The sequence below is a fragment of the Hoplias malabaricus genome, chromosome X1 (genome assembly GCF_029633855.1).
Source record: "Hoplias malabaricus isolate fHopMal1 chromosome X1, fHopMal1.hap1, whole genome shotgun sequence".
In the NCBI taxonomy this organism is placed as follows: domain Eukaryota; kingdom Metazoa; phylum Chordata; class Actinopteri; order Characiformes; family Erythrinidae; genus Hoplias; species Hoplias malabaricus.
In genome coordinates, this window is record NC_089818.1 from 13056327 (window position 1) to 13080133 (window position 23807).

The following is a 23807-nucleotide window of genomic DNA, read 5'->3' on the forward strand; positions in this document are numbered from 1 at the left end:
TGGTCCAGACACGAGTCGCACAACCAGCACTCTGAACCGTTTCTCTGCTCTCCAGCAGCCTGCCGCACCTTCCTCCTCCTCTTCCTCTGCCTCCATGGATTCTGATCGCAGGGTTCCTCAGAGGCAAGTACAAAATAAGTCAAAATCACTGTGCCTACTCCACTGATGACCTCTGTTTAGTGCCACGTGTCTGGGCCACTGACCTTCTCTGATGGGACTGAGGATCTGAGGAGAAATGAGCACTTGTTCAGTTCTAGCCTGTATTTACATTTAGGATACATTCATGGATACTTGTCACCAAGTACTGAAATAATATATAAATATTTATCTGGAGCGTACAGCGCTGTGCAATTGTAAGTACCTGAGGAATGGGATTTAAAAAGCTATTTATCTGAGCATTAAGAGGGTATATTTGATAAAAAGAAAACCAAACAAACATCCCTAATTGGAATAAATCCACTCCCATTATTCTAGTAAGTGTGAAAGTGTTGGTTTAACCCTTTCCTCGTGACAGTCCAGTATTATTTGAGATTATCATCTAATCCCAAGTTTAAGTGGTTAATAAATACTTCATTATGTTAAATCTAGTGTGCTGTAGATTTAATAAATTCGTAAGATCAAAGAGAACATCTTGAAACACTTTGTTCTTCACACTTGCTCACAACACAGCTACTACTTTTTAGAAAAAAAAAATATATATATTTTTTGTGTGTACTTGGTTTCAATTTTTAATTGTATAAAATAAATATATAATATTATGAATAAAGTATGCGTTTTTAAGTTATAATATTCTTAGGCGCTTAAGACTTTTGCATGGTTGTGTATTGCTTCGTTAACGAATGAACTCCGGAGAATTTCTAGAGAAACTCCAGAGTATTGGGTCCAGAGATGTCCCGGAATGGTTATTCACTTATGCAGATTTTCTGCATCAGTCAATCTCTTGCAGTGGCAAATGAAGCGTGTGCTTTAAGCATGGTGCCATGTCTGTGCAGCATGTGCAGGAGAAACTCCTTAACGTTCCCGCACCATTCTAACATGCGCTCAGACTTCACCTGGAGTCTTTACTAGGGCACGAGGAGGATACAGTATGGGTAAGGTCCAGGACGATTGTTTTGAGTGGTCATATTCACACATACAACTCCTCTAGGTAAACTTCGGAACATTTTGGGATTACCGTGCATGTGTCAAAGGGGCTCTCTATGGGAATTGTCTTGGGGTTATTGAAAGGCACTAAAACTTTTTTTGTGAGAATAATTTCTTTTTTTTTTTTTGTGGTCCTGTGTGTAGAAGCAGTTCCAGCCGGGATCGCAGTGAGCGAGACAGGGCTGATCGAGACCGATTTGATCGTTTTGAAAGGAGAGACAGTCGAGAGGACAGAGACAAACCTCTGGACCGAAACCGTGCGGTCATCACGAAGCGCAGTTTCAGCCGAGAGACGGAGGAGCGCGCTCGCGGAGGAGAGAGCCGACCTGTCACGGATCCTGTGCGCCGTGTGGCGAGCATGACTGACGACCACAGGAGCCGAGAGAGAGAACGCAGCAAAGAGACGGGTGAGATTTGAAACACCGGCTGTGTACATATGGCTTGGTTATCTGGTTATGACAGGAATCAAAGAGTTTATGGATGTGCAGGTCCAGGCTGATCTGCATTCATGAGCAGTCTTTAATAATCTGTTGAAAAGGAGCACTGATATCTGTGTAAAAACAGTTGAACTTTAATTGTTGAATGCGCTTATGCATTCATGTTACAACGAAGGGTTTATACATGTCTTGAACGGATCCTAATGATGCGTTGATTTTTCTTCTGTCCTATAGTGAAACGTGAGGCCGCTCCCACTCCTCCACCGACTCAGGCTAAACCGGCTCTGAGCGAAGAGGAGGTGGAGAAGAAGGCTACGGCCATCATTGAGGAGTATCTCCACATCAATGACCTTAAGGTAAACGGCGCACAGGACTGTGCTCTTTGCATGGGGATGAAAATACTGAAGCACAGCTTTATGCAATTGACATTGTGTATGTTTCTGTATTTAACTCTGCTTTGTTTTTGTGTGTGTAGGAGGCAGTACAATGCGTTCAGGAGCTGAACAGCCAGGTTCTTCTCTTCGTGTTTGTGCGGAACGGCGTTGAGTCGACCCTGGAACGCAGCACCATTGCCAGAGAGCATATGGGTCTCCTCCTGCACAAACTCCTCAGCACCAAGATCCTTACTGCAGAGCAGTACTACAAAGGGTGAGGATAAATAGAAATGGAAAATAGAAATTAATTTTGCGTATATTTAACACTCATTGTAACATAAGATGCCCCTGCTCCACTGACATTTTTATGGACACACTCTGGGTTCCAATTACAAATTAAATGTTCTTTCCCACTCGGTGTCTGCTCCGCTGATGACCTCTGTTTAGTGCCACGTGTCTGGGCCACTGAATTTCACTGATGGGACTGAGGATCTGAGGAGCTTTCGTTCTTAGTTCTATTTGCAGTTTCACAGTAAAAAGGAACACACTCTACATTAATGCATTTCATGTTAGGCGGAGCATTAAAGGAACATGTGCATAGTGTATAATGTAACAGACCTGAGCCCTGTAGCATTCTTTAGTGGTGAAGCAGAAAAACAAGCTTTTCTCCAAGTAATTCAGTCACATGATTATTGAATGTGTAGATGCAGTGTCAGTCGAGGAGCAGCAGATTTTAATGCAGAACCTGGCTCATTAAACAACGCAAATTTAAACTTTGAATTTGTAATCACCTGTGATTCAGCGCTCCTACATAGTGGGACAAAAACACTCCTTAGATCTCCACTTCCTGTAAGTGTAAAGTATGGTAAAAAATGAAAACCTTGTGTTCTTCAGGCTTCAGGAAATCCTGGAAGTTGCGGATGATATGGCTATTGATATTCCACACATCTGGCTTTACCTGGCTGAGATCATCACCCCTGTGCTGCAGGAGGGAGGAATTCCCATGGGGCAACTCTTCAGGTAAGCATATCCTTCGGCTCCACTGATCATACAGACCATCTGTCTCTCTCAATGCTTTGATGCACCCAGTGTTCTTCAGTGATCAGGGTCCACACAGAGCAGGTATGATTTGTGGTGGATCATTCTCAGTGAAGTGGTGTTGAGCTGATACAAGTGGATCTCACACAGCAGTGGAGCTGCTCCAGTGTAGCTGGAGTTTTTAAACCCCTGTGTCACTGCTGGACTGAGAGTAGTCCACTGCCCATGTATTCCAAGCTCTGTAGAGGTCCTGACCATTGAAGAACAGGGTGAAAGGGGGCTAACAAAGTAAGCAAATCAGCAGATGAACTGTAGTCGTCCTTTAGTCTTTAAATCAGTCTTTAATCCATTTAAACACTCATTTATCTAAACATGCAAAAAAAATCCTGGGTGGAGAGAGATTGTGTCTTTATATTGCTGTGTTTTCTTTTTCCTCAGGGAGGTGTCCAAACCTCTGCTGCCTTTAGGGAAAGCTGCTACTTTACTGGTTCAGATCCTCAACCTGCTCTGTAAAGGATTGGTGAGTGTAATGTCTTAACTCTTCATTGTGTTCCCTGTATCTGGAGATCTCTGTATGACACTGTTACTCGTCTCTGCAGAGTCATAAAAAGGCAAGCGCTCTGTGGAACGAAGCTGGACTCAACTGGAAGGACTTCCTCCCTGAGGATGAGGACGTCAACAAGTTTGTGACTGAACAGGTATGGTGGATATTAATAATGTTGCTCCTCTATTAGATGTTCCCACCAGAGAGTACTGTTTTTAGAGTTCAGGAAACGTCAAAGAATTAACCCAGGGGTTCTTTATTAAGCAGGATTTTTTTTTTTTTTTCAGTTTAGCCAGATAATTTACACCCAAATCAAGAGCTAGGGATTTTCTTATTGGACAGGGCACAATTTAACTGGCTAATGGAGAAATATTGATTTGAGACACCCTCCCCCCAAGACTTAATTCCTTGTCCTTTTATGCATTGGAAAATTGGAAAAACAACTCCTACCACTTTTGCTGTGGTGTGCATTTGTGTTGCTCTGGTCTGAGTGCAGTGTACTGAAAGAATTGTGTTCTCTCTTGCAGAAGATGGAGTTCACTCTTGGAGAGGAGACGGAAAAGTCCAGTAAAACGCAGCTGAGCGCTGAGGAACTGAATAAAAACCTGGAGCGTCTCGTCAAGGACAAGGCCAGCAACCAGAGGATCCTTGACTGGGTGGAGGTGAGGGTAGAGTCTAAAGCAAGCTTTTCATTAAAACAGGATTTCTGTAGTGGTCATTTACTGGTGCAGCTCAATAAATTGTCAACATGTTATTTCTTTTAATATTGATGATTATGGCCTACAGCCAATGAAAGCCCAAAAGTCAGTATCTATATGCAGGGGTTGGACAATGAAACTGAAACACCTGTTGTTTTAGTGTGTGAGGTTGTATGGCTAAATTGGACCAGCCTGGTGGCCAATCTTCATTAATTGCACATTGCACCACTAAGAGAAGGTTCAGTTAGCAGAGGGAGAGAGAGCACAGTTTTGCTCAAAATATTGCAATGCACACAACATTATGGGTGACGTGCCAGAGTTCAAAAGAGGACACATTGTTGGTGCATGTCTTTCTGGCGCATCTGTGACCAAGACAGCAAGTCTTTGTGATGTATCAAGAGCCACGGTATCCAGGGTAATGTCAGCATACCACCAAGAAGGATGAAATGCATCCAACAGGATTAACTGTGGATGCAAGAGGAAGCTGTCTGAAAGGGATGTTCGGGTGCTGACCCGGATTGTATCCAAAAAACATAAAACCACGGCTATCCAAATCACAGCAGAATTAAATGTGCACCTCAACTCACCTGTTTCCACCAGAACTGTCCGTTGGGAGCTCCAAAGGGTCAATATACACAGCCGGGCTGCTATAGCCAAACCTTTTGTCACTCATGCCGATGCCAAACATTGGTTTCAATCGTGCAAGGAGCGCAAATCTTGGGTTGTGGACAATGTGAAACATGTTCTCTGACTCCACCTTTACTGTTTTCCCCACATCCGGGAGAGTTATGGTGTGGAGAAGCCCCAAAGAAGCGTACCACTCAGACTGTTGCATGCCCAGAGTGAAGCATGGGGGTGGATCAGTAATGGTTTGGGCTGCCATATAATGGCATTCCCTTGGCCCAATACTTGGGCGCGTCACTGCCAAGGACTACCAAACCATTCTGGAGGACCATGTGCATCCAGTAGTTCAAACATTGTATCCTGAAGGCGGTGCCATGTATCAGGATGACAATGCACCAATACTCACAGCAAGACTGGTGAAAGATTGTTTTGATGAAAGTGAAGTTGGACATCTCCCATGGCCTGCACAGTCACCAGATCTAAATATTATTGAGCCACTTTGGCCAACTCTGATTCTGCTTTCTGAAATGGATCTGAATATATCATTGGTGTTGCTAAAACATGTTTGTGACACTCTCTGCAGGTGAACCTTGATGAACAGCAGATGGCGTCCAATCAGTTCATTCGAGCTCTGATGACCACCGTGTGTCAGTCTGCCATTTGTAAGTACACTTTTTGTCCATGCTCTCCGCTCCACTGACCACACACAAAGGTCACTCTAATTGAATGATTAGACTGCAGTTTATCTGTTGCTCTGCATACTAGCCTTTTTACCCTCTTTACACAGTGGATCATCCTCACCACTGCAGTGACACTGATGTGGAGGTGGTATGTTAGTGTGTGGTGTGCTGGTACAAGTGGATCAGACACAGCAGTGCTGCTGGAGTTTTTAAACTGTCCACTCAACTGTCCTGTTTTCTCTGTCTCAAGTTTGTGCTGGAGCTCTGCATTTTGTGGTGATTGACAGGTCTCTGGCTAATCAGCGATCTGCAGGGTTTACATGTCAAATATAGTGCCTGCTTGGCTGGAACTAAGCAAACAGGACCTAAAAAAATACCTGGTTCTTAGACCAGATTTGGGCAGTGGAAAAGCCAGCGTCGAGTCCTATAGGTTCCATGCAGTGGAAAAGTGCCATTAGACACTCTTTGGTCCACCTTGTAAATGTAAAGTCAGAGACAGTATTGCTCTTATCCTTCATCAGAGGACACAGGACACTGGATTACAGTCCGTAATTTTCTTGAACTGACCTGTGCCAATTTTGTGATTTTAGTTTTATTGACCAGTTATAACCGTTCCAAACAGTAAACAGTGCTCCTTATTTTATATGCGCTAACCCGCGGTGGAAGTTCTGCTCTGAATCAGCTGACATTAGGGCGCAGAGGAAATGACCAGAACTTAAAACCTAGTGGGCAGTTGGCTGTGTATATTCTGTATCTAATTCTTGTGCTGTCCTTCCAGCTGAGACACCTTACAAAGTGGATGTGGTGCAGATTTCCCAGCATGCAAAGCTGCTGCAGAAGTATTTGTCAGACGAGCAGAAAGAGCTCCAGGCACTTTATGCTCTCCAGGCTCTCATGGTGCGAATGGAGCAGCCAGCCAGTGAGTAGTTTATTTTAAACAAAAGCACATCCGTCACAATATAAAGGCCTGGTTGAGTTGTGATTAACCTCTATCCCCCCCTCACTTTCTTTCTCTTTTTCTTTCCCTTTCTCTGCCTCAATTTTCTCTCCCTCTTTCTCCCCTTTATATTTTTTCTCTCTCAGACCTCCTGCGGATGCTGTTTGACGCTCTGTATGATGAAGACGTGATTAAAGAGGAAGCCTTTTACAAATGGGAGTCGAGTAAAGACCCAGCGGAGCAGTTGGGGAAAGGAGTGGCTCTTAAATCCGTCACCGGCTTCTTCAACTGGCTCAGAGAGGCAGAGGAGGAGTCCGACACCAACAGCTAAAGGCCAACAGAGTGCCGAGCTGATTGTCCACACACTTGAACTTAAGCCTGTCTTCTCTGTTGAGAGGAAACAGACGGATTCAACTACAATCATTAGTTTTTTGCTTTTTATTTTTATTTTTTTTGTGTTTTGTTTTTGGAGCTCTCTCTCTAGTTACCCCTCTTGTGGCAAGTGTCCACTTCAGATAAAGGAAAAAAAAAAAACTAATAAAAAAACAAAACAAATGAACCCCCAACAAACAATGAAGTTGGGTGGGGGAATGGAAAAAAGAAAAAGCATCAAAGCTTTCACAATAACATGCTGTTATTAATGATGTAGTTTAAGAAATAAATAATAATAAATAATAATAATAAAACGGCTCAGACCAGCGCTGCTCTTAAATGTACAGGTATATTAGACATGCTACATGAGACAGCGTGAATAGTGTCGTATATCGTTCTGGGAAAACTGGGGTCTCTAACGTCAGATCAAACATGGTAGCGCTCGCGTAGGGATATTTTTGTGTTTAGTTTTGTTTTTCTGCAAAAAAAAAAAGGCTGGTGTTATTTTTAACTCGGAAGAGAATGAGGCAGATGAGCATAGTATTTACTGACTTCTCTTAACAGATGGGTTTTGAAGGGGTTTCTGTGCATTCTCCCCTTTTTCTGCCTCCTGTTTACTGCAATGGAGGGTCGGATTGTGAGCAGGATGTTTTAGGGGATGGACTTTGACTTTTCTGACCCTTATTTGCTGCTGGGCCGGGGGTCTCGATGCTTCCTTTAAAGCCATCCTCTTTTCCGCTGCCTTCCCCGAACCCCTGCGTTTTACCTCCTTCAGTCTGAGCTGCTCTGAGAAGAGAAAGGGCCTGAGAGCGAGTTGAGTCTGCAGTGGATTTTTACGAGAAATTGCGAGAAAACCTCATTAAAACTTGAAGTGTAGAGAACTAAAATAAACAACTAGATGAAACAGTAATGATCCTAAAAAGCCTTTTCTGCTTTCAGTGGAAACATTTCAGGAGCGTTCTGTACATACAAAATAAAGGGTTTTTCTCCTTTTATTTTTATTTTTTTTTTTTTTGGTTTGGTTTTTTTTTTTTTGCTTTTTTTTTTTTTTTTTAATAGACCTAATAAATATCTGACGTTAATGCCATGTATTTTTTTCCAACGGAAATGGCAGTTTTTTCCCTGTATTTAAGATTTTTCTTCCAGACGGTGAGAGGTGCTTAATAATAATCCATTGATTAGTTTTATTGATAAATGTAAATATTTTTTGCTTTCTTTATTATTTAAGGATTAAATGCTTCTTTCACATCAGAAACTGGAAAAAACGCTGGAGAAACAGATCATTTGAAAAATAAAAGACTATCAAGTTGCTAAGTGCAGTGTGTTTTTAAAAATGTAGTGAATGCTGGTTTTTCAAACTTGATTTTTCTTTAAAATCAGATTCAAACACATCAACGCAGTGAATATTTAATTTATAACGATGTATAGAAAGCATTGTTTCTAAAACATCTCCAAGAATGAGGCTTGAAAGACCATCGTCTCTCCTCTTGCCTTGGCAGTCAGTCGGTCAGAAACATCGCTTGTAATGGATGTGGACAGCAACTGTCGGCTGAGGACACATCGTATGTAAACAATACCACGATTATTTTGGTAACTCTTTCAGGATCAGTGCCCGGTCTCGGCAGCAATGGGAGTTCCCAGTTCTGACCACAGGATGGGCTTCTGCAGCCTTGTCTCCTGCTCACATTCTGAAGGGCTGTCCTGCATTTTGTGCTGTATACCTACCCTGTGAGTCGTCACTGCAGGGTCATCTCCATGTTCTACAATCTCTTCAAAATCTGAATTAACCCTGAAACATTTGGCATATCTCCACAGTGGTGTGATGGAGAGTTTTTGTTCTACAGAGACTTGCTGACACAGTGGTTGTGGATGGAACCAGACTACCTCATTTAAAAGCTCATTCATTATGTTAGTACTGCAAATACTGAGTTGATTCAGGAGCGGTAATCCTTGGGGTGATGAGGGGATATACCCTCTGTTCCGTGGGGGGGGGAGACAAATCTGTCCCACAATCATTGAAAACTATTCTATATTATGGTAATATGCATTGAAAAACTAAATACAGATGCAAGAATTCAGTTTTAGGGATTTAGGATAGGGGGTGAATTCCCCCATCTGCCTCACCTTGGTTTGCTCCACTGCCTTCACTACCATCACCAGAGTTGCCAGGTCTGTGTATTTAAGTGATGGGGTTCCACTTGTTCTGCTTTTATCTTAAATAGATTTTAAAGATCAATCTGTTGTAAAACTGGAAAAACATTGACTATGGTGCCAATTCATACTGAAATTATATATATATATATATATATATATATATATTTTTTTTTTTTTTCCCCCATTAAGAATCTGTTGGATGAGATCACAGGACTATGCCCATATATAAGGCACTGTTTACAGGCTATTTTTGTATCACTGGTTGAAAATACTAACTGTAGCCTTAACTTGTATCGTAATTCACAAATGTGATTAAAAAAAAAAAAAGAATTACAAAATTTAGATGTTTCCTCAACATTTGCTGCTCTCCCCTGATAGCAAGGAGACGGCAGCCCACTGAGGGCAAAGTTGGAGGTCCACTAAGATTTTGCACAGCGTTTTCTGGGCGGACCACTGGTGATTAAACAGAATTTTAGACAAAATGCTACATTTTAGTCACAGTCCAATTTACATTTTTCCCCCTTCATTAGGTTCTTTTGTTATCATTTATAAATAAGATTAGTAAATCATTTTAATCCAGCACTGTGTCAACATTTTTAGCATAATCATTTTATATCTGGCTTATACTCATCTGTCATAATTGTTGGTAATATTTGTATTGGTTTTACAGAATAAAAGTCTCTGTGAATTTTTAAAATCTGTTTGAGGAGATAATAAATTAGTTATATCCTGTACAGGACAGTAATCTGAGTGGTCCGATAGTGGACCAGCAGTGGTCGACAGTTAGTGGTGTGCCAGCCTTTTTTATGCCAGTGAACCGATATATGCTCGATATCTGGGTCTAGTCAGTTTGTGCTGGAAACTGCTCTAATGTGTTTACGAAGCCAGTGTCTCGGAAAGGCATCTAGAGTATTTTTTTTACACAGCAGAGAGACTCCAAACGTTGAAAATCACGAACCAAGATGATGATGTTGCTCTATTTCTGCTACATGTGTGGTTGGTAATGATTTTTGTTTCGAATCACTTAAAGGCTAAGCACCACTTAATGGACCTCCATGAATATTTCACATTATTTTAGTTACTGACATATATAAGTATGAATTAAAATGAAAATAGCTGCTTAATTTGCTTTAAAACTAACAATTTTATTACATTGACGGAAAAACACGAGCTCGCTAAGTAAATTCTTGAACGCAACCGTGACGTCACTGGTGGACAACAACTGAACAACGCCGCGGTAAAACACCGTTATGACTGACTGTTATGACAGTATCTAGCTAAATAACCAACATTATTCATGACAATAGCCGAGCAATAAGCTAAACTCAAATGTAGAGGTACCGTTATTCTTGTAAATGTGATTGAAGTCGAACTCGAATTCATCCCACGCTATAAACCTCCGTAATGCAGCTACGTGGCCTACGTAACCAACGGCCTTTTAAACCTTATTAATTAAATTAGTAAGAAATAACATGTTTTCTGACTATCAATAAACACAAATTAGGAACTCAAATTCCACTGTATCTATTTGTTTGACACTTTCATAGAGCTGGTGCTTAGCCTTTAATGTGGAAATGTCTCCAAACATAGGAGAAGGCTAACCGCATGATCAAAAATGCTTAAAAAAAAAAAAACAACCTCGAATTACAGATTAGTGTTTCTGAGGTAGTTCAGAGGGTGAATAAATCACAAGTTACATTTCAGCCACCCAAAACCATATTCTCCTCAAACACACCATTCCACCTTAAAAGACGCGGAGCTTAGAACCGAGTTTCCACACAAAAGAAGACGTTCCCTTTAAAAGACGTGTTTTGGTGTCCCTTCGGGATTTGCTCTTGAGACATTTTAATGTCCCTCACAATATTAAAATTAAGTTTTACACCCGAGTTTGTCCACTACACATCACTATATCATATAAAGCTCTGGGTGTTTTGTAGACAGACGTCTGGTCCCATTCACCACCACTAGAGTGAAATCAATAGTCGCTATAGTCAAAAAGCCTCCTTCCAGAACCAGTAATGATCTGGTCACAGCGCTCCCTGTTGAAGTCACTGTGATGGTCATAAATCTTTGGTTGGAGCGGCTCAGTGATGCAGGCGGGCAGTGAAGGGATGTGTTAAACTAGTGTAACATTCTTCCTTGTTTTATCCTGTTTCCCCTTCGTCCTTCCCTTGTGTTCTTCTTTGATTTATTTTTTTCCTCCAATTGTTTACCTTATTTTCTCCTTTCATTAATTCCCGCTCATTCCTCTTCCTCTTCACCTTCATCCTGCTTTGTGTTCTTCATCCAATTGACTTCATCCTATCTTTCATTGTTCCTCTTCAGCATTGTTCCTCCTTGTGTTCACTCTCTTCACATTCATTCTTCCTCCTTTCATTCATCCTTTTAGCTCATTTTTCCTCTTCACCTTCATCCCTCCTCCTCTTGTTCAGTGCCTTGAATGCTCCAAAAAAGAAAAGGGATGATGATGATGATGAAAAGGAGGAGGAGGAGGAGGAGGATGGTGGAGGTGAATACATGAGTCATGCCTTCTGCAGCCATTCACGCGGACTCTTCCATGGTGCCCTGGAAATTCACTGACCTATTTCTAGGGCATCTCTCAGTCCCTGCTCTGGGAGCGTCCTGCTTTATGCTTCAGTGTCTCTGAGTTCTGGGAAAACGCATGCTGCTGTTCACACGAGATCCGCGTTATTTAACTCCCAATTTAAAAAAAGACAACACGCACACACAGTGTAGTGCTGGTATGTGTGGATTATTAAACCCCTCAGTGTCACCGCTTGACTGAGAATAGTCCACCAACCAGACATCCAGCAGACGGTGTCTTTGTCCACTGATGAGTTGACAGTGAGTGGATGCTTTTGAAAACTCCAGCTGCACTGATGTGTCTGATCCATTTGTGACAAACACTAACGCCACCACCACGTCAGTGTCACTGCAGCGCTAAGAATAATCCACTCAAATCATATCTGCTCTGTTGGGTTCCTGAGCGTTGAAGAACAGGGGCAAATGGAGCTAACACAGTATGCAGAACAACAGACTGACTAAAGTGTGCAATTGTAGAATTACCAAGTGCCCTTTTGTGGTCAGGGGAGCTGAGAGAGTGGACAGTGAGTGTAGGAGATCATGTTAATGTTAAGAATTGGTTTTCGGTGGACTTTCCCTTTAAACACTTATAGGGTTTATTTATGCTGCTTTCAAGTGGTGTCGGTTTAATCGGGTAAACGAGTTTCCCACCAGGAGGCACCACATGAACACCCTCTGAAGAGGAAGCTGGCGGAACAGTCCATCAGCAGTAAAACAACAAATAAAGTATAATTTGTATTTAATTCTGAGAGTAATGTCGTTTTTAAACACCTACAATTAACACACATGTTGCTCTGCTATATTTATGTTCAAAAACAGGGGCGTTCCTAGACTGTGAGGAGACCCGGGGCTTAGCCCCTAGAAAAAATGTTGCTAAATGGAATCTTTACCAAATGTTTGTAAGGTCAAACCCAGCAAGAATTCAGATCTTACTATGAGGGGCTTTGCTTTGACAGGACAATTCTACTAAAACTGCATAAATAAATACGTTGGTCGCACATGTAAATTTACTTTGATATTACTCTAATATGTGAGTACTTAACTAATGCACTCAAAATAGCATGATGTCAACAAAAACACAGGGGGTTTGTGCTTTATACACCAGGGATGTCAAACTCAGTGGGTAGCGGGCCACATTACTCTCAGTTCAATAGCTTTAATCAATGTCATATCAGCAACTCCTCTTAAATGTGTAAATTAATCCACAGGGTGCATGCTGAGTTCACAATTTCAACATACACAATAGATGAACATGTGCAGTTCATTAGATATAACAAATATGGTTTAATATTTAATAAACGGAATATCTCTGAAAATACATCGGTTATTAATGACTGATTAAAACTGTATTTAAATGCAGTTTATCTAGGAGGGACTTTGTTTCCATTGGCTGCAGCACTAAATGATGGACAGCTAACTCTGGCTGCTGATTGGCTAAATTAGTGACGACCAATGAGAAGCACATTCTCTCGAGCTATGACGTTTTAGCCTCTCTGCTTGAGGAAGAGTTTTGGAGCGTTGTCTTAAGAGTTTCACATCAGAAATACGGAATAAAACGCCTACCGTATCGGTTCCAAACAGAACACGGTTTTTATTTTCCAAATACGGGGCGTTTGGCCCCTAATCATGTCCCGTCGCGTTCCAGTTCTGAATCCGACTCGCGGAAATGAGCGTTTGTGCGGAACAGTCCGAAAGAAGAGTGTGTCCGCGAACGTGACCTCACTCGCGGGGCCTTAGCTCTGGCTGACTGGGTGGGCCTTGGCCTAATTTGGGAAGGCTCAGGACCCTGAACAAAATTATATGTCTTTAGAATATTTTGGCGGGCCGGATTAGAGCGATAATTGGACCAGATCCGGCTTCGTAATACATATGTGGTGTTAGAAAAAACTCGGGGCTATAGCCGCGTAGTCAGGACCTAGACACCCCCCTGGTAGAGCATCCATTTTTTTTTAAGTTAAAAAAACGCGACCAAGTCGTAGGAACGAGTTGGACCTAGGATGAATCCACCAGGAGAAGGAGGCTCGTGTCTCTTTAAGAAGCAGAGCGCGCGCACAGGTGGGTCCTCAGGAGGAAGAGGAGCAGAAGGCGGGGGTAAAGGGGCTGAGTGAGGGGCAAATAGAGGCAAACGGGCGGATAACGGCAAGAAGAAGGCCTGCGGTGTCTCCTTATGTCCCCGCGCCAATGCAACTCCGCGTGCTGACGGGTTTTGACGGCTTTTCGGCGGATGAGCTCCTCCTTGTGCGATGCTTCTGACCGCTTTCCCGCAGCTGCATGGAATAAAGGTGCGTAGCCTTCATCCTTCGCCGCCGCCACCTTGTTGTTTTCGTTTGTTTGTTTGTTTGTTGTCGTAGCGCGCGCACACATCCGTGCAGCCGTGCACGAGCCTCTCACGACGCCCTTGCTGCCTCATCATCGTCAGTGTTAGTGTTGTTGTTTGACTTCAATGCGCCATTGTGTGTGTGCGCGCGCGTGTCTGTGTGTGTGCGCGCGTGTGAAGCCTGTTGCCAGAATGGAAACTGTGCGTGGTGCAGTGGTTGCTGTGATGTCCCCCCCTCCACCCCCTTCATTTAGTCCCAGTCTTTTTTTGTGCACTGATGTCTGTTTAAAGTCTCTGAGGCGCGTGTTTGCTGCTTAATTACCTGGGCCTATTAGCCCCTGATCACATCATCATCCTCATCATCTTTATCATTCTCAAAATCATCATATTCTTGTGTGCAAATGCAGCACATTTCTATCAGCTGTTTTTAAATCTTCAGTTTTTTCGCCCCCACCCTGTAACATCAGATTTACAGATGTGGAAGTTAAACCTCCAGCAGACAACTCCCCTGAAGCCTTAAAAATGTCTGAACTCTAACTTTACATCTTCATACAGCATGCACAGATCTATGAATATGCAATTAGTCTCTGTCTCTCTCCAACCACCCCTCCAGTGCAGCTGGAAAGCCTCGCCCTGAGTTGATGGAATTGGTTCTTAAGGTGTGTGAGGTATGAAGCCCTGTCTGCCTGAATCTGTGTTTGGAACTCTGCAGTTTCAAAGTGGAAATGATCAACCAGGGGGTGTCACCAACTTTTAAAACACGCATGCTAAAAAGAGTAAATACCACCATACATGCTAACACTAAATAAACACACACACGTTAACAACACTAAACACCATCACACACACTAACGTCACTAAACACCACCACACAGTAGCACTAACACTAAACAACACACAGGCTAACAACAAAAACACCACAACCACGCTAACAACGTTAAACATCATCACACACACACACTAACAATACTATGTACCACCACACAGACACAAACACACACAGACAAACTTGCTAACGCTATGTTGGACATGTGCTCACAATATTAGAAAACACACACACAGGCTAACAAAACACCACCACACACATAAGCTAACAAAAAGATAAATTTATCAGCTTTAACCTATCAGCACACAAGTGTGTGTGTGTGTCTCTGTTTGACCTGATTCATACGGTTCTGACCCACATTCACACAGTTAAGAGGACAGCTGCTTGACTTCAGCTTCAGCTCAGCTCTAGCTTTAAGAAGTAATCCCATTACCACCTACCTTTCAGAAGGGGGGTGCATGCATTCTTGTGTTTTGTAGGGTGTTCCCGGTGTGCACTGGTCAGAATCGACCCAAGTGTTCAGAGGAAGGACGAGTGGTGAGCAGAGACAGGGTCATGGGACCGGGTCTCATTGATGGAGGAGGGACTAAAGGGGAGTCTGTCTGGTCTGATCCCACTGAATGAAGATCTACTGCTCTGATATAACCGGGTCAGAACTCACAGACCATCTCATTGTGGCCCTTGTCAACGAAAGGAGAATTTTTTTTGATGGTTCAGTCAATATGAAGGGATTCTAATTTTAAAGTTGCAGTCCATGTTTTCTTTCCATCAGAAAGTAGCATATTATATTTCTGAGATTAATTAGTTATCATTTTTTATGAAATGCAGCTTTTCAGATAAGGAACCAGGTTGCGTTGTTGTCCCTGAATGAACTTTACGTATTTATGCTCCATAGAGTGGGTCCCCCAAATGACTATGACCATGTTTTAAAACAGGTTTAGTTGGGAACCTGACACATTCATGCCACTAGCTGTCAGTATAAGAGCTGAAGAAGAATCATTGGAGAAAAGCGCTCTTTTTAAACAGCTCTAGCAGAATATGATTTAAAACAGATATGGGGCAACCTCACGGGGACTCTGGATGGTCCCATTGTGGAGTAGATGGAGAAAAATGATCTCCTTAAGAAGCTTTGATTATTGATGGTGTCTCTGGTGATCAGCAGCGCAAAGAGGCCAAAGCGGCTTAAACTGTCCACACCAGAGCCGTATGCTCTATTAAATTCAGACGACCTCTGTCTTCTCACCGTGAGAGAGCGGCTGACCGGCTTATTACAGGATTTAGCATCTGTTAGAGATCTGTTGAGTTCTAGCTTCTGGCTTTAAGTGTAGACTCTCTACCAGCTCTCTCTCAGTCCACATTACATACAGCAGGGATGGGCACAAAAACAGACTTGGAGGGTTAGGAGCAGGTCGGAGAAGGTAAGGTGCTTTTAAATTTCAGTGTAGTTTATTATTGAATGTAAGTGTTCAACCTTTAAAATCAGGATTATTTGTCCCCACAATTACAGCTTTATTAAATGGTGATGGGATTGAACAAATTGTGCAGCAGCTGAGAATCAAGTGTGGATGTGTGCATGTGCATCATACTTTCTAAAATCTCTTTGTTAATGTGTTTATCTGGAGCCTACCAACCCACACCCTGTGAATCAAGACCACCCAGTCAGTTTTCTTTGTGCTGCCCATGTCAGAAAACATGGGATAAAACAAGCCCAAGTGCAGAGTCTGTAAAATTGCGTCTGAGTCTGTCCAATTACAACGCTGAACCTGCATTTATGTGAGAGCGCAAAGACAAGTTTTAACAAAGCAAAACGGACACAACAACCATATGAGAAATATGAGCACTGAGTGAAGAAGAGAAGGAGAGAGAACTGAGCAAAAATATATAAATCCAGAGCTTCTGCTCCTTGCTCTTCACTGCGGTACACTCGGGTCAGGGTGACCAGCAAGTGACTCATGATCATTTAAAGGAACAGGCGCTGAAAGTGTGCGTTCTGAACAGGGGTGTGTAGACAAGGGGATCATTGCTCTGTTTCCTGTGGTAGCTTTTCTAATTTTGTGTGTGTGTGTGTGTGTGTGTCAGGTTGATGAGCCTGTTGCCATGCTCCCGAAATCCAGAAAAGCACTCAGCATTCAGGAGATCGCCGCTCTTGCCAGATCCTCTTTCAATGGTAAACCCTCGGAAAAACAGTAAACATCTTTTATATCTAATTTCCTGTTTCTATTTATTATTTACATTATAGTGTAAATCATATTTGGCTGTTCTCTCTCTCTCTCTCTCTCTCTCTCTCTCTCAGGTATCTCTCAGGTGGTGAAGGATCATGTGACTAAGCCAACAGCGATGGCTCAGGGCAGAGTAGCTCACCTGATCGAGTGGAAGGGTTGGTCCAAACCCTTCGACCCTTCCTCCGCCACTCTGCAGTCCCACTTTAACTCTTACTCACACCTGAGCGAGGGCGAGCAAGAGGCACGGTTTGCAGCAGGTGACTACCTTTCTTAAACACACATGTCTATGTTCAGTGTTGATCAGTTGTTCATGTTTCACTGTGGGGTTTAGGGATAAAATATATGTTCAGTTACTTCCTGTTGTCTTTTCGCATTATACATACCCATATTGAAGAACCAAAATCTAAATAGGCATTTTCCACCACTAGAGGCCAGTGTTCTGGTCAGATCTAATGTCTCTAGTCTAGTGGATGATACAGAAAGAGTCATGTGTTTCAGTTTTAATCATAATTAGTTGTAAATTGAGCAAAGATTATGGTTAAAACTGCACTGTGTATGTTTCACAAGCCTGGTGACCTCTCTGATGGAAATATGTACCTGCAGAAAAAGGGCAGAAGAACGTTTTGTAATGTAGTATATGATACATTCCATGTCTGTGCCTCAGTTGCTTGTGTATAACTGGAGTTGTAACCCTGTTTGGTTTATTGTGTCTGTGTGTTTCAGGAGTGGCAGAGCAGTTTGCGATTGCCGAGGCAAAGCTCAGAGCCTGGAACTCAGTTGATGAAGAGGATGCTGATGATGAAGATTGTTCTGAAGATGATGTTCCTCAGAACAACGACCTGACCATCACCAGCCACAGTTCAGGTACACAGTCAGTCTCTCTCTCTCTCTCTGTCTCTCTCATATATTTCTGCTCACAAAAGCACACTCTTTCCAAACATCACACTCCATACATGTTACTCTCTCAAATATCACATACTCCTCATGCAAATATTGTATATCTGTTTCATTTTTCCTCTTTATATACATCCTTCTTTATCCCGTTTTCCTCATGTAGACTTCACTGCTTGCCAGGCTGCCACTGTAAATGAGAATAAGTTCTTAATGACTTACCTGGTTAAATTAAAGATTAAAAAAACAACAACACACACACACTCCTTGGATATCACACTCTTCACACACATTTTCACAAACAACACTCTTCATGCACTCCTGACAAACAACACTATTCGCACTACTCAGACTCCTCATACACATCTCACACTCCTCCCACAAACATTTCACACACACCTCACACACTCCTCACTAAAACGTCACAGACTTCACATTTAAATATCACACAGTTTTTAAACTGATGATTTTAAAGAGCTGGAGGGAAATTTACAACCATGAAAATATTCAGTATATCACAGCACTGCATCCCCACTGAAAACAGAAATGCAGTCCTCTCTCAGTTCCTGGTTTGTTCTCCATTGTAATTAAATCTTCTAGTGAAGAACAGCTCAGTTCCTCCATGTCTCTCTCTCCACACTGCCGATGTGTGATAATTATAAATGTCTACACCATTTGTGCCATTGTTTATCCTTTTGTTTTTCCACCATTTTGTGTTTTTCTTTTGTCACATTTTTTTTCTTCTTTCAATCTCTTTCTCTTGTCTCTTTCTCTCTTATTCCCACCCGGTCTCTGCTCTGTAGGCGTTCTGACACTTTGCTCCTTCCCCAGACGCCGTGTCGCCCAATCAGGAGCCGAGCCAGGCTGAGGCCGAGCTTGTACCATTTGCAGAGGACCGTGTCAGCTGCGAGGACCAGGCTCTGGTAGATGTAGTTCTGAAAGGAGAGGAAAAACTACAAACCCCAGCAGATGTTTCTGATTTTCCCAAGGACAAGCGCCGGTCTCTTTGGAGCCGAGGAGATTCCTGCTATCACTCTGCCTCCTACTCTGAATCTGGCTTCTCTCCTGAGGAAGAGGAAAGGGAGGAGGATGGAGGAGGAGTGGAAGATGATGAAGTGGATGAAGGTGAGGACAATGTGTTTCAGGAGGTGATCCGCTGGTACAGCCGCTGCCGGAGCGTCTCTGACACTTCGGGGGCAGTGTCCTTCGATGAAGAAGAGCCAGGTGAAGGAGAGAACTCCAGGCTGTGATGTCCTTCCCCTTTTCTCTTTCTCTCCCTCTGTCTTTTCTCTTTCTGTGTTTTAGTGCAGTGGTCATCAACCCTCCTTTATTTTTTTATTTTTCAGTAAATTTTTCAGAGAGGACAATTTAGCACACATTTTTAGTCAATTCATCTTTCACCAACAGATGAAAGTACAAGCTTAAATTATGTAGTTTAAGGGCACAGATTATGAAAATAATCCATTAATCAGTGCATGTGCTCATTATCTGCCCACCAACCCACACACTGTGAAACAAGACCACCAAGTCAGTTTTTTTTTTTTTGTGTTCTGCCTAAGTCAGAAAACATGGGATAAAACTAACTGTTCTGCTTCTGACATCAAGTGCAGAGACTTTAGAATTGCCCCACCCTCTCAGCTGAGTCTGCCCAATCACAGCGCTGGACCCACGTTTATGTGAGAGAAAGAAAACTGAGTGAAAACGGCTAAAAACCAGAGCTTCTGCTCTTCGCTCCTCACTGCTTTGCGCTCGAGTCAGCATGAATAACAAGGGGCTCATTATCATTTAAAGGAACAGGCGCTGAAAGCAGGCGATCCGGACAAGGCTGTTTAGACAAGGGGAGAACTCTGCTGTTGGGTTTTGACCAAAGCAGGTCACAGACATTTCATGAAGTCTTAGTACACTTTCTGATATTTCATTGCAGTTGGTGGCCACTGCTTTAATATCTCCAGTCTTTCATTCATCATCTGATTCTGACTCTTCTCCTCTGCCCCCTTCTCGTCTTTCATCGTCCTCTCATTCTCGGGATGACCTTTGACCTCCATTTCTTGTGTTTTGAATGCAGATTAAAGGGTAGTTTTGCAGATAACTGAGCATCCGCACCAGGCTCTGCAGACTCTGATAACGCTGGGATAAGCTCAATATTGGGGTTTATGGCCTGATTTTTGTCCACTGCAAAAATGTCACCTTAACAAATTAAAATATTTTAAATCTAGTTGAAACTAATATCAGATGTAGAAATATATGTAATATTTCTAATTCTGAGATTGCTGTAGGAAAATTAAAAGATCATTCAGCCTATTTCAACAGGTTCTTTGCTTGGATTAAATAGTTTTATTCAGACAACTTGTCTTTTATTCTTGGACTTTCAAGAAATGATGCTCAGACCACGTTCTGTAAAATATTTAAGTCTTCCTCCTGATCTCAGAATGAGGAATATTAGATATTGACTAAATTTAAGATGATTTCACTTAAGATGTTTTTTGCAGTGTGTTTTTATTGATTTAAGTCTCCAACTATAATTAGTTTGATGCAGATTTTGGTGCGATGCAGAATGTTTCCTTCCCAGTTTTTTCACTGCCAAATATAACAGAATTATATTGAACATAAAAATGGAATATAGATTAAAGAAGTCTTCAACTTCATTATTTAAAAATAACCTTTTTGTCTGGGCCAAACATTTTTGTTTTTTTCTGTCTTTTTTTCTTCTTATTGACCATGATCACACAACGACAAAAAAGGTGCAACTTAATTATTAAATTGATTACGTCAAATACATGATAATTTTATGACCTGCACTGCCTAGAAACAAGCGCTGAATCATGAAGAGTTTTTATATTGGTATCTCAGTTTAAAAACGTGCAGCGTCCAATCTTTGAGCTGCAGTTTTAATCCTTGCCTGTGTTTTAAAAACTTCTAAACAAGTTTAAAAAGGGGGGTGTTTAGCTTCTGTAACAGATTTAGACTAATCAGAGGTGGCTGGACAGTATGCTGTGGACATGACCATGACCACAGCTGACAAACCCTCAGACACTGTACGTTTTAGCGCTCAGGATTAAAGCAGGTTTTCTCTGTTTAGCTGGATAACTTAAGCCCAGAGCTGAGGACTGTAAACAGGAACATTCTTCAGCTCTTTTTCTACTGCATGTTTGATTTCAGGCTTATGTTATCTAGCTAACTCAGATATTTGCCATTTAAATTGCAATCACAATATTGTTAGGAAAATCAGATATTACAGCACTACCATCGTTCAGTGAATCGGGTTTTTATAAGAAGATATAGTTGCGCCTTTCTGTCTCTCTTCTCTCGTCTGCACCATCACTATTAAAGAGCCTGTCTCTGCGGACAGTGTTTTATGAATGTTTCTCATTATTTCTGTGCTTTAAAATGACAGTTCTGATAAGAAACAGGTTATCAGCATGTGGGTTCGTTTCCTGAGCGGAAAAGCGTTGTTCACTGTGAAAAATGTGTTTTTAAGTGGAATTCTCGTAAATCTAGTCGATTATATTTATCGTTCTTGTTTTGAGAAAGTTCTAAGGATATTCCCCTGTTATTTGACTATTTTTACTTCCCAGCGAGTGCACAGATGTTTCTTCTGGCAGAGGTGGTCCACTGTCTGTCACCCCCCACCTTTTATTTAAAACTCTCTCTGCCATGTGACCCAAAACAGATATGGCAGGGGGACGGCTGAGTGAGCCAAATGTGGCCCAAACAGTGATCTCTGGTGACACGTGGCCCTGAATAGTGTACGTGTGGTCCTCTCAAGTGATGTCACCCCATGTGGCAAGTGGATCATGAAAAAAGGGTTTGTGGACAAGAGCCGGACCACAAAGGTATCTCTCTGGGACGTTTTAAGTAATTTGATCCAGTAAAAGTGTCTTATTTCTCTGGCAAATAACTTTTTGTTTATAGCTTTATTTTTTTATTATTTTCAGATGGAATAAGACACATTCACTGCTTCAGATCACTTAAAACAAGTAATGTATAGAAAAATCAGTGACTCTTAATATTCATACAACAATCTCAGAATGGGAAATAATGAAAAACTTGACTAGACTAAAGATGATTTCACTCAAGAAAACAATTTTTGCAGTGTATTATTAATTTTTTTCCTTATGTTGAATGCTGTCACTCTGCTTTGCTCCTGGAGCCTGAACTGAGGAGAGTTTGAGGCTGTTATGCTTTGACGCAGAAGCTTTTTGCGCGTCGTGTCCAATGAACAGAATGTGCCCATTTTACTACGATCACTGTGTGATGTTGTACCTCAAGAAACTGAACAACACTGTTGAGTCTCGTACTTGTTCGTTTGTCTTTTCTTTTCTGTCTTCCTGCTCTGTACTGTACGACTGTGATGTGAAATTTCTGCATTCGAGCTGCTGAATGAAAAGGTTTCTGAGGATGTACGTTCTCATGTACCTTGAGCTGCGGCTCCATTTAAAGGTGCAGTGTGTGAGATTGAGGGGGATCTAGTATGAATAGAAAGTAGGAAACAAACCTGTTTCATTATCAATCACCTGTAAACAATGAATTACTGATTCTTTATCATTTTTATATATTTTTACTTTGAATGATTCTACATTGGGAACAGAGGGCACCATGTGTTTACAGTAGATCAGGATGGACAAACAAAGCTGTAAAGAGGGCTCTTGGAGTTTTTAGGCTGAAGCAGCAGTGAGGGAGGGGTACTCAGTTGGTTGCAATCTGTAAACTCACCACTAGATGCTGCTAAATCTTACTCGCTGCACCTTTAAACGAATGATAGTCAACTCTAGAACCGTGTTAGTGTAAATGGAGAAACACATTCTCAGTAGAACCTCATTGAAACTGCATGATTAACCACCGCGGTGAAGTAAAAACTGGTGATTCATGTCAAACATGGCATTATTCTGACCTTCTATCAGTGTGGCCTGGTAACGTCACTGTGCTTCTTTGTACGTGAGGACGTTTTGGACGTGTTTCTTGTGTTTGTTTTTTTTTTTTTTGTTTGTTTGTTTTTTTTAAAATCCTTTGTACAAAAAACATTTGAGAACAGATGTGACGATTGCGTTATTAAAAGTTGATGAGTGTACGTTCTTTCTCAATGTCGTCATGTGAGTTATTTTCGTGTCTGTGTTTCCCAGTAAACTATGGATCCAGGACAAACTGTAAAGTTGAAATTTAGTCTTTTTACTGATGTACAAAAACAAATGTTTTTTGAAAAATAATGGCAACTGTTGATTCCATATGCATATCTTCTATATGTACAGGGCACATCTGCTGGAGTCATACACATTACATATTTGTACAGCGAAGATCTGTTATAGAAAGCATTCAGGGAGATGACTGCAGACTTATTGCTTAACTCTATATTAAATGTGCGGCTTAATAGCATACAGTATAATACAGGACAAGCTTGATTAAAACAGCATGGACATGAACACAGACTGGTTCATATTACCAAAATGGCCTTCTGAAGCAGCGATGATTTGACAGGAATCTAAAGGTGGCTCTGCTGGGTAAAGTGAATTCAGGTGAATTAAAGACAAAGCCAGTCTTTCTGTGAGAAAATGACAAAATAAAGGAACAGTTTTCCAGGAAGCCAAAGCATTAAATGTTATTGTCCCAGGGAGTTCACCCATTACTTTCAAATCAAGCCCTTAGTCCCTGTTTCTGCAGAAAAGATTAAAAGGAAAAAAGTAAACATCAGATCTGTGACTCTTTAAAGCAGGCCATGCTTCATTTTCCAAAAACAGACTTAAATGCGCTCCTCTGTGTTCACTGCTGTGAGGCTGGGCAAGTTTAACAGAAAAGAAACCACCTCCCTTCTGAATTCACTGTCCATGTTATCAGCACCACTGACAACACTGGGCACTTTGTAGTCATACAATTACAGACAGGTCTATTCTCAGTCTAGTTTAAAAACTAGACTGAGGGAACGGGTGAGGGTAAACATATACTTGCTGTTAACTACATGTTTGCATACGCATC

The 23807-nt window shown here is 41.8% G+C and overlaps 2 protein-coding genes and 2 non-coding genes across 8 annotated transcripts in view; all 4 read left to right on the top strand.

Moving 5' to 3' along the window:
- LOC136675508 (eukaryotic translation initiation factor 4 gamma 1-like) overlaps positions 1–8155 on the top strand; it is a 34076-nt gene extending 25921 nt beyond the window's left edge. For all 4 annotated transcript variants that reach the window (XM_066652062.1, XM_066652063.1, XM_066652065.1 and 1 more), the window contains 11 exons: positions 9–123; positions 1288–1550; positions 1815–1936; positions 2056–2228; positions 2849–2974; positions 3431–3512; positions 3592–3690; positions 4064–4198; positions 5442–5520; positions 6317–6457; positions 6622–8155. In XM_066652062.1, coding sequence (XP_066508159.1) covers positions 9–123; positions 1288–1550; positions 1815–1936; positions 2056–2228; positions 2849–2974; positions 3431–3512; positions 3592–3690; positions 4064–4198; positions 5442–5520; positions 6317–6457; positions 6622–6806 — 1520 coding nt within the window. In that variant the 3' untranslated portion in view covers positions 6807–8155. The remainder of the gene's footprint in view (positions 1–8; positions 124–1287; positions 1551–1814; positions 1937–2055; positions 2229–2848; positions 2975–3430; positions 3513–3591; positions 3691–4063; positions 4199–5441; positions 5521–6316; positions 6458–6621) is intronic.
- On the top strand, positions 158–233 carry LOC136676145 (small nucleolar RNA SNORD66). Its single transcript, XR_010796248.1, has one exon. It is a non-coding gene; the product is annotated as a small nucleolar RNA SNORD66 (small nucleolar RNA).
- Positions 2379–2454, top strand: LOC136676144 (small nucleolar RNA SNORD66). Its single transcript, XR_010796247.1, has one exon. It is a non-coding gene; the product is annotated as a small nucleolar RNA SNORD66 (small nucleolar RNA).
- Positions 8156–13716: 5561 nt separating the features above from the next.
- Positions 13717–22911, top strand: LOC136676116 (protein FAM131A-like). Of its 2 annotated transcripts, none has more exons than XM_066652976.1 (5): positions 13717–13866; positions 16807–16894; positions 17021–17206; positions 17673–17813; positions 18672–22911. In XM_066652976.1, the coding sequence occupies exons 1-5, from the start codon at positions 13828–13830 to the stop codon at positions 19088–19090; spliced, it is 873 nt and encodes a 290-aa protein (XP_066509073.1). In that variant the 5' UTR covers positions 13717–13827; the 3' UTR covers positions 19091–22911. The 2 variants fall into 2 exon arrangements, with proteins under 2 accessions (XP_066509073.1, XP_066509075.1); XM_066652978.1 differs by having other exon boundaries at positions 13729–13866; positions 16807–16913.
- The last annotated feature ends 896 nt before the right edge of the window (positions 22912–23807 follow it).